This window comes from Saccostrea cucullata, unplaced genomic scaffold (genome assembly GCF_032062105.1).
Source record: "Saccostrea cucullata isolate Sc308-1 unplaced genomic scaffold, CSIRO_AGI_Scuc_v1 ctg16827, whole genome shotgun sequence".
Classification (NCBI taxonomy): Eukaryota; Metazoa; Mollusca; class Bivalvia; order Ostreida; family Ostreidae; genus Saccostrea; species Saccostrea cuccullata.
Genome location: NW_026940317.1, coordinates 1038 through 12013, shown reverse-complemented (window position 1 = coordinate 12013; position 10976 = coordinate 1038). Strand labels below are relative to the sequence as shown.

At 33.6% G+C, this 10976-nt stretch overlaps 1 protein-coding gene across 1 annotated transcript; it reads left to right on the top strand.

Annotated features, from left to right (window-relative positions):
- The first annotated feature begins 103 nt into the window (after positions 1-103).
- Positions 104-10372, top strand: LOC134255105 (transmembrane protein 43-like). The gene is made up of 8 exons (XM_062737618.1): positions 104-188; positions 492-561; positions 4357-4427; positions 4625-4746; positions 5176-5247; positions 5550-5651; positions 8076-8193; positions 8655-10372. The coding sequence occupies exons 1-8, from the start codon at positions 104-106 to the stop codon at positions 8867-8869; spliced, it is 855 nt and encodes a 284-aa protein (XP_062593602.1). The 3' UTR covers positions 8870-10372.
- Positions 10373-10976: the final 604 nt, after the last annotated feature.

The window sequence follows — 10976 nt, the reverse complement described above, 5'->3', positions numbered from 1 at the left end:
ACATACTCGTATGGTAAGTCAGATAGAAACCACATACTCATATGGTAAGTCAGACAGAAGCCACATACTTGTATTTTAAGTCAGACAGAAGCCACATACTCATATGGTAAGTCAGATAGAAGCAACACACACACAAACACCACATACTCAAATTGTATTAAGTCAGACAAACACCACATACTCATATGGTAAGTCAGATAGAAAGCACATACTCATATGGTAAGTCAGACAGAAACCATATACTTATGTATTTTAAAGTTAATCAGATTGAAACCACTCTATACTCGTATCAGTCATATGGTAAGTTAGTTATTGAATAACATGAGTTATGGTATTCATCATGGAAAACACAGTTTAATTTAATATTGGTATAATAACAAGCTTTTTCATACATGTGCATAGATTATGTATGTTGGTGTTTTATTTCTTAATTGCAATTTTAAAGCAAATATAGAAACAGATCATGTACCAAGTATCTTACTTGATTTTAGATTTGGAATGGAGATCCACTTTAGTTAATAGTGACTCATTTGATAACCCAGTTGGCCACAAGAATTCAAGGTATACTTTTCTCCCTTTCTTTTTATACGCCCGTCTTAAGACGGGACGTATTATGTTATAGGCTTCATGTCCGTCCGTCCATTCGTGTCCGGCTCATAACTTTAATACTATTAGGCATAGGATTATCAAACTTTGTCAGCTGATAGTTCTTGGGTAGACGGTGTGTCGCGCACAAAAAGTAGGTCGCTCTGACTTTTAATAAAGATGCTATAGCCAAATATGGAAAAATCCTGTCCGGCTCATAACTAGAAAACTATTAGACCTAGAGCTTTCAAACTTGGCAAAAGTATACATCTAAGGTAGAAAGTGTGTCGCGGCCTATTTCAAGGTCACTGTGACCTTTAATTAAAGTGATTATTTTTAAAAAACGAAGTCTTTTAAATTTTAAATTTCATAATCCTAAAAAATGTAAAAATATAGTTGTATCCTTATTAAAAAATGTTAAATTAAGTTAAAACTTATTTTTTCATCATATACTTTACAGCAATCTGTAACAAATATTAATATTTTGAGAGGAATTCAGTTTGTCCCATGGGCATAATTACCAAGCACTGGTCAAGGAGAATTTTGATAGCAGAAATGTGCATGTCAAATTAGAGAGAAATTAATGAGTTTATTGTCGAGAGCTAACTGGCAAGAGCATCTCTAGATCTGATCATGCAGTGTTATCTTAATTTATCTCTTGGGAGTTGGGCAAAAAGAAATGGCCTCATAGTTGCTTGTGTTAATTAAGAGTTCTCGATGGCTATAGTCTAGATAAAGATCTTTCAATTGGTGTAATGTAATTAAAACAAATTGATGTTTTAGTGTAATGATTAAAACTAAATTAGTATTGTATATAATATAATTAAAACTAATTATACATGTGTTCATTGAAAAAAAAAATACATTTCAATTTTTATATATTTGCAACAAATTGCAGTCATGTCTCACTTAGAATTTTATAGTCTAAAGAATAATTCATTTTTGATTTTTTTTTTTAATTAGACTGTAGCATTCCCATTATTTCATAAAATATGCAATAAACAATTTAAAGCTGCAGATGGATATTTATTAAGCTCTAACACAGCCAGTTTAGAATTATATGATGTATTATTTGTTATTATTAATCCCTGCACTGTAAGTTTCTTAGAGATGTATGTACAATATTTTAAACATGATAAGAAATAGAAACTAGATACGATCTCGTTGCGAGCAACGAGAGGTCTTCCGTCCGATTCGGGAAAAAAAACCCTCGTAGAATCGAGCTGAAAAGTGATTCAAAAGTTTGGTCACAAGGAGGATTGAACCCTGGTCGCAATGAATAATTATACACTTTCTTTTTCAATGGGTGGCACTGTAGCTCTCCGGTCTGTCAATATATCTTACCGGAGAGCTACAGTTCTCTCTAGTCCTGGTCTCTCAAGTATGTGTCCAAAATATATATAGATTTAATAAATAAAATTTTTGGTATGGCTGTGGGCCCCTATCCTGACCACAAACTGGTCCTTTTTTTCTCAAGAATCCTGAATCCGCCAATGGTGTAGAATTATCGAATGGGGCTGGCTTTTACTTCATTTATTCTATATGAACTTAACTCTTTCCCATGCGATTTCATATTAAGGCATGTTGATATAATCTTTCTCTGCACTTCTATTTACTTCTGCACTGGTCAATCTCCATTGGCGTCGGAAAAAAAGATATTATATAGGTATTGAAATTGGGATTTACTTTTTTTTTTATTGGTTTAGCCCCCTCACTTTCGATTAGCCCCCCTTTCAATTTGCTTCCTACGCCCATGTGCAGGCCATTCACAATTTCCCGCATACCGTCAAGAGTAAATCGTGGCGCCTTTTTTTCTTTCGTTATTGGGAATACTGCTCTAAATGTACTTGTCTATACTTTTGCAACAGTACACCTGTCTAAAAATTATAGAAGGCACCAAACGCCACGACTAAATCTTCGTGCCTTTTCTTTGGACTGATCTATTAAATAGGTGTGATAGCTTCAATGAAATTAAGAAAAAAGAATGTTCTTCTAGCCTTAATTCGAGGTTTAGAAAATATATTTAACTCATTGTAAACATTGTATAGGTAAGTAACACAAAAGCAGTGAAGTGACTATAATTTTAAACTTTTTTTTATTTCTCGTTTATCCCCAAAGTGAACTATGCTGATTAGTTACACTTTCACGAAAAGGTTGAAGTGGTTCGCCGAAAAACATGATTCACCCTACATCAAGGTATCAGGTACCATTTATGTTTAATAACTTGATTCAGATTATTGAGAAAAGAATGTTAATATAAACTTCATTTATCGATCTTATTTAAAAAAGGTTTTCTTATTTCTTTCTTTTGTATTAGTTTAATATGACACAAGTGTGCATGGGAAACACAGTGGTTACGTTTCTTGAAAAACTAATAAATTTTGAATACTGCTCTAAATATAGTTGTGTATACATTACACCTGCAACAGTACACCTGTCTAAGAATCATAAAAGGCGGGTCACTATTCATAATCTGGCGCCAAGCAGCACGAGTAAATATTCGTGCCTTTCCTTTGGACTGATCTATCAAATAGGTGTGATAGCTTCAATGAAATTAAATATTAAATAAAACAACTTCTTATCGCCTTTATTTTATTTCGACTTTAAGAAAGTATATTTAACACATTGTACACACGTATCTAGCCCAGTTACACTAAAGCAGTGAAACGGAAATTAAGCTTTAAGATTGAAACTGAATTGCAGCGTACTACTACGTGAAAGTCCACGTAGTTTTTTTACTTTTCATGTATCATTTAGTCAAACGCTCAGCTGCCTCCATAAACCCCTACTTGCGAAATGGCGGAGTTGACAGAGACAGCCGCCATCTTGGGTCTGCTTCAGATTTTCAAATATTAATATCTAGAGTTCTGATTAACGAATGTCCAAACAACTTATATAGTAAGCATCAATCAAAGGGTCTCTATTATTATTCCAAAAATAAATAAAAAATATTGAAAAACAAAAAAGTTAGAAAATACGATTTTTTCAATTCGCTTCTCCTAACAACAGGAAGTACCGACGACGAACAAAGTGTCGCGTCCTGGATGGTATATATCACGATGTATAATCCCTGAAAGTTTCATGATGATATCTTTTACCGATTTTGAGTTTAATCGCGGACAAAATGTCATTTTAATTTCAGGAAATTGTCCGTAACTTGGCACCGGAAGTGAGTTTCCAAATTTTCTCTTGGATATACAAAATTCATGTTACGACACATCTTTTCTGAAAATATCACGTCATTCCATCCAGTAGTCTTCGAGAAATCGCGTGCACAAAATTAGAAAGTCAAAAAAATAATAAAAAGAATAATAATAATAATAAGAAGAAGAAACAGTATAATCACTATAAGGTCCTCCGTGAAGACGGAAGACCTTAATTAGATCATTGAAATCTGTGTCAATCTGTTAATCAAGGTTACTTGGTTTTCTTGTACCCCAACCAATTTATGATTATTGAACAATATTTAATGGGCGTATCATGCTGTGGCGGGGCACTTTATTTGCATTGCTCTGTGACATAAATTGCATATGATGTGGATGCATATGCAAAACACCCTTTGTTTGCATTGGACTAAAATATTAAAAAAGGTTATATTATAAAAACAACTCAGGAATATAAATATTAGATGGTGTAGTAATTCACTACATATTTGTCATCCATATAGGCTTTAAAAATATGTATACGTAGGTACAGTGTACCGACATTAAACTGTTACATGTATTTGCTTGGTATATGATTTCTTTCATAATTTCATGTTGTACTTTTTAGGAATTTCCCAGTTGAATCAAAGACACAAGTAGCCAGTCCAGTTCATGTTGGAATATACCATCTCTCAAGTGGTGAGTATATATAATCAGACAATGTCAGATCTACATAGAATTTCAATTATAAAAGTTGAATATTTCCATAGCTTCATGCATGTTTTAATTACATTTCTAAATAAAGTGATATATGATGTGAAAATGTCTATAGTTCAGTACTGTTTTCTTTGAAATCCTGAAATCTAAATGAAGTTTGCTATATTCTTTCTCTTCAGGATTGGTTGATCAGATCAATGACTTCCATCCCATTCCCTCTGAACTTCTGCCTGTGCCTCACGATGGTTACGTGGTGTTTAACGGCATGTACTACATGTCTCAGAATCCCAGGAAACCGCAGGTATCAAAGGCCATTGGTTAATAAATTGACAGTATTTTACCTTGTGAATATTCAGTTTCACTTTGTTATCTCCAACATCAATAACTCGAATATCATGGATATGTCAAAGTGATTTGGTGGTCTGAAAAAGTTTATTCTGTGCCCCATTACCTGTACATTATCTCATGAAAGACGTGTCATAACATTACATTAATATATATATGCATTGTTAGCAATAATATTGTGTAATGTCAGGGGCTATAACTCTCATGTTCAGTATGCACTAAAAATCTTTGATTTGCTCAATGTATTTGTCTGATGCTGTGTATAAGCAGACAAAAAATAACAATACAGTGAATTATTATATTTCTTCTTAAAGAAGAGACAGAGCAGGAAACTTACTGGTATATCTCTGTATGATTTTTTTTAAATATGCAATTTTTTTCTTAGGCAGGAGACATCCGAGTGAGCTATAAATATGCTGGAATAAGTGGAGAGTCGACACTAGGGAAACCTGATGTGGTAAGATAGCTCATAATTATGAAGTCTGTAGGAATAAAACTGATGTGTTTTCAGAGAAATGCCTATACCATTTGTATTTCTGAATTTCCTTGTGTTCAAAATTGAATTGTAAAATGTTTTCTGATATTTAATTTCATATATTAATTAATATTAAAAATAGTATTAGTTCAATACTATAAATATAAAGATCTTTGATTATAATGAAAAACAAACAAATAATTATTACACATTTAGATATTATTGTGACATTAAATTACTTGACTATATATTAAGATTAATTATTTTTTTTTTCATCTTGTCAGGTGAGCATTATAGGCAAGCAGTCTGGTAACTCCATTGTTCTTTATGAAGCTGATCATGGCTATGATTTGCTCTTTCTCTACATGGGAAGACATTCCCCAGAGGTGAGTCTCATTTTAACTTTTAAGATACTAGTACATTTAAGTAGGCAGCCAAAATATAACAGAATAAGTACATGTACAATGTTAGGGGACTGTGCTGGTCTTTTAATAGTTCATATGGCTGCATGCATGTAAAATCTGATTTTCTTACTTATTATTACGTCAGCCAATTGTTTCCAATAGAGTGTTTTTTTCTGCCTTTTTTGTCAAGATACTGGTATACCATTTGATTCCATCGAAAAGAAAGAGCTAAGAAAGATAACTCAATTTGATGTGTGTGAACCATGATTTGACCCATGTTGATCACTAAATTGGATTAAATTATTAATTTCATTTTCATTTCCATCTGTTTCTGCTAATCATATTAATCAGAATATTTAAAAACAAAGATCAAATTACCTGAGCAAAGTTAAATCTTTGATTTAATTATCTTACAAATTTGAACATTTCAGTTGACACAACAAAACATTTTATTGTACTTCAATCGATAGATTTTTAGCTCACCTGAGCTGAAGGCTCAAGTGAGCTTTTCTGATCACATTTTGTCCGTCGTCCGTCCGTCCGTCCGTCTGTCCGTCTGTAAACTTTTCACATTTTCGACTTCTTCTCAAGAACCACTGGGCCAATTTTGACCAAACTTGGTACAAAGCATCCTTGGGTGAAGGGGAATTTAAATTGTTAAAATGAAGGGACATATCCCCTCGCAAGGGGAGATAATCAAGGAAAGACAAAAATAGGGTGGGGTCATTAAAAAATCTTCTTCTCAAGAACCACTGGGCCAGAAAAGCTGAAACTTATGTGGAAGCATCCTGGTATAGTGTAGATTCTAAATTGTTCACATCATGACCCCCGGGGGAAGGACGGGGCCACAATGGGGAATCAAAGTTTTATATAGAAATATATAAGAAAAATCTTTGAAAATCTTCTTCTCAAGAACCACTGGGCCAGAAAAGCTGAAACTTATGTGGAAGCCTCATTGTATAGTGTAGATTCTAAATTGTTCACATCATGACCCCCGGGGGAAGGGCGGGGCCACAATTGGGTATCAAAGTTTTATATAGAAATATATAGGAAAAATCTTTGAAAATCTTCTTCTCAAGAACCACTGGGCCAGAAAAGCTGAAACTTATGTGGAAGCATCCTGGTATAGTGTAGATTCTAAATTGTTCACATCATGACCCCCGGGGGAAGGACGGGGCCACAATTGGGTATCAAAGTTTTATATAGAAATATATAGGAAAAATCTTTGAAAATCTTCTTCTCAAGAACCACTGGGCAAGAAAAGCTGAAACTTATGTGGAAGCATCCTGGTATAGTGTAGATTCTAAATTGTTCAAATAATGACCCCCGGGGGAAGGGCGGGGCCACAATGGGGTATCAAAGTTTTACATAGAAATATATTGGAAAAATCTTTGAAAATCTTCTTCTCAAGAACCACTGGGCCAGAAAAGCTGAAACTTATGTGGAAGCATCCTGGTATAATGCAGATTCTAAATTGTTCAAATAATGACCCCCGGGGGAAGGGCGGGGCCACAATGGGGAATCAAAGTTTTATATAGAAATATATAGAAAAAATCTTTGAAAATCTTCTTCTCAAGAACCACTGGGCCAGAAAAAGTGAAGCTTATGTGGAAGCATTCTGGGGTAGTGTAAATTCTAAATTGTAGGAATCATGACCCCCGGGGGAAGGGCGGGGCCATTATAGGGAATCAAAGTTTTACATAGAAATATATAGGAAAAATCTTTGAAAATCTTCTTCTCAGGAACTTCTGGGCAAAAAAAGCTGAAACATATGTGCCCATGGAAGGATCATGGGGTAGTATAGATGGGTACAGTCCACTAATTGTTTTTCCATAGGCGACAATGTTAACGTTTCTTCCCACAGCGATGTCCCTAATTTTCGTTCAGAAGTGAGTGACCCCTCAAATCAAAGCACATCAACTTGTCTTTCCTTGGTTAAAATCTCGAGGTGGCATGTCAGATTCGTTTTCCGGCAAAATGCGTCTGTCTGCGGGAACCTCTAAAAATGAAAGTGAAAGTAGGGGAATTTCAGAATTCTAACTGGCGTTATAATACACAAAATAATTCGGCTGATCTTCTTGATAAATTACATTTTCCAAGCTTTTTTGGTAGGAAAGATACTCCTTATCAACAAGTGTGAGGCTCAGTTTAGTACATCTGCCCAATTTTTTTTATGCAAGTCTGCAAATTAAGGAACTTGTAATTTTTTCTGCACTACTTTCTTCTCCTACCGATTCTAAAAATAATTAGTGGGATGTACCCAGATTTCAAAATGTCTAAATTATGATCAGTGGGGTAGGGTGGGGATGCATTATGTATAACAAGGGGGAAATCCGGTAAAGAACAGAATGGTCAAAGCTTCTCAGGTGAGCAATGTGGCCCATGGGCCTCTTGTTTTTCTTGTAGGCAATATTTTCTAAGGAACAGCAGAAGAACACTATGATTTCCTGGGCTGTGAGATTTGGGGGCTGGCTGCTAATGTTTGTAGGATTTGGATGTTTAACAAGTATCATCAGAACTCTAGGTATGATGTATAGAACCTTACAAATAAAGAAAAAAAAGAAAGCATAGTGTGTTTAGTATCTGGAAAGGAAACTGTTGAAAGGAGGGGTAGATTTATATATATGACATGACTTTAATTAAAAAGTATCACATGCCAGAACTCAAGGTATTATACAGGCACTTAAAAATAAAGAAGATGAAAGAGTAGTATGTACATGTATAGCATATTTAAAGGAAGTTGATGAAAAAGGGAAGTTTTAAATTTATATATTATTCTTACTTGCATTTTCGGATTCTTTGAATTGTGACCAATTTTAGTTGAAATTAGAAGAAGGGTCTCACCTCCCGTGAGACTGAACTTCTTTATATTTGGAGGAGGAGGTATGCCATCATCTCACTGTTGAACTTGAAATTAATCTTATGATCTGCAATTGAACATTGATAAAATTTAATATCTAAATGTTTTTATCTCTTTATTTTCAGTTGATTGGTTGCCAATAATTCGTGAGCTGGTGGCCATTGGAGTAACCATGATGAACCTTTGTTTATCCATCAGCCTGTCTCTAACAGTGATAGCCATTGGCTGGATTGCTTACCGTCCATTAATGGGAATAGCCATTTTAGCAATGGCTGCCACACCGTTCTTTATGGCTAAATTTAAATCAAGGGGGTCCCATGGACACACTTCTTATGATTGACAGTGTAACTTCTTTATATTTAGGTAGATTTTTTTTCTACCCATCAAAAAGTGTCTTTCATTCAAACTGTCTTCATATAAATATTGTATTCAGTATTTTGTTCTAGTTTTGATATATTATACTAGTAGTTGTTTTTTCCTGATTTTTTTCTTCATGTTCTCCATTAGATGATTTTTTTTAAAGAAAACAGGGCTCAAATATTTGTCATTTTTCATTCTGTAAATTCAACATTACCATGCTTGTAAAAAGCCCTTTAGGGGTACAGTATTTCTCTTTATGTTTTAGAATGCAGTGTTTTGATTAACTTAATAGATTGTGTATTCCACAGAGAGACAGACTGATAGGGAAGAGACAATAATAAAAATTCTCCCTAAAATTTTCCAAGACAATTGGTTTAAACATAGTTTTGTTGATAATTGTAAATTAATACATGTACCGGTATGTAGCATTAAAAAAACCACCTGAGACCTCCAAATAGGACTTGCCAAATCCATCTGAAATGGAAATCCACGAACTTCCCTTGTAGATGCATAGTAAATATTGCATTTTCTCTTTTTTTATTAGCACAATCCAGGTATTTATTATGGATTTGTTAGTTGTCCATCTGTGCTTAATTACATGTATTCACATCACAGCTTAAAATCTCATTAATCATAAGTAAAAGGCAATCGTTGAAACTAGTGTAAAATCACATTTAAACTAAAATTTTAAACATTTAAACTACGCAGAAAAATACTGTATACAGGGAAATTTTCGCCCCCATTTTATTTTTGCCTTAATCACAGTTGGGTGAATTTAAAACAGGACAAATTCAAAGAAAACAATATAATTTAATTCTTAAACAGAACTGAATTTGGGCGACTTTAAAATAGGAAAAATTGTTTGCAAGTTTAAAAGGGCGAAAATAACCCTGTTTACAGTATATGTATTTATTCTTTTTAGTTATACATGTACACTGTAAATTATGAAAGAAACTGTAATGTATACAAAATTCTTATATCTTTGCCTTTGGTTATTAATGTAAAAAAAAATCATTTTATTAGAAATAAAATAAATGATTTATCACTGCAAGTGCAATGAGCTCAGTGATAGTTTAATTCAATTAGTTAGAAAAATTATCATTGGGATTTATAAAAGTACACATATAGCAATGTTTTTGTTGAATTTGTTCTCTTAGTATTAGTTATTTGTTTAATTATACATGTATGTAATACATTGTATATTGATTTTGTTTAAATTTTTTCTGTTCTTTAGGAAGTAAATACTAGTAGTGTTCTAAGGTGATTGGAAAGAAGTAATAGTAGTCATTGTATATTTGATATTTATAAGAAGTTTTTGTTGAATATATTTTACTGGAGATACCCTTTTTGTCATTTATCCTAGTGGGATAGTTAATTTTGATAGCTTTTGATTATTTGCTTTATATTTACACTTGTGATAAGCAATATTTAAGCCTCAGTAAATTTTGTCTTATAAAATGATTCAATAATAAAAAAAAACATCTCAATTTTGTTATTACACCCACACTTTCTAAGGAAAGCTTAAGTTGGGCTATATTTCTAAAATAATCATAGCCCCTCCACATTCCTCTGTCATGCTCTCTTGTAATCCTCTCATATTTTAAAAGCAGCCTGTAACAAATTCGTTTTTAGCTCACCTATTCTTCAAATTTTGACCTTTACTCGGCACTCAGTGCCATTGAGTTGTGAGAGATCTCTATTATCGCGCCAACGTCTGCCGTAACACGGGCCTCAGTTTTTAAGGTCTTATCTGAAGGACCCACAACTTTCACTCAAAAATACCGAGTGCTTGGCAAAGGACAAGTTGCTACCCATTTTTTATCGACTTGGGCTAGTCACGGCCGAGATTCGAACTCCCGACTTTCCGATCACGGAACGAGCGTTCTATACCGACTTTTGATCAAGAAATAAATGATGTCTGCTACACGTGGGTCATGTGTATCTGTTTGACTTTTTAAAAAGCTATCAAAACATGTATTTAAAAAAGATTTATCTCTTTGAAATAAAAATGTGAAATTACATCATCTAGGCTTTCATCTTAAAAAACAGCTGTTGGCGATACTTAAAATAATATTTGAGTTTTTTTT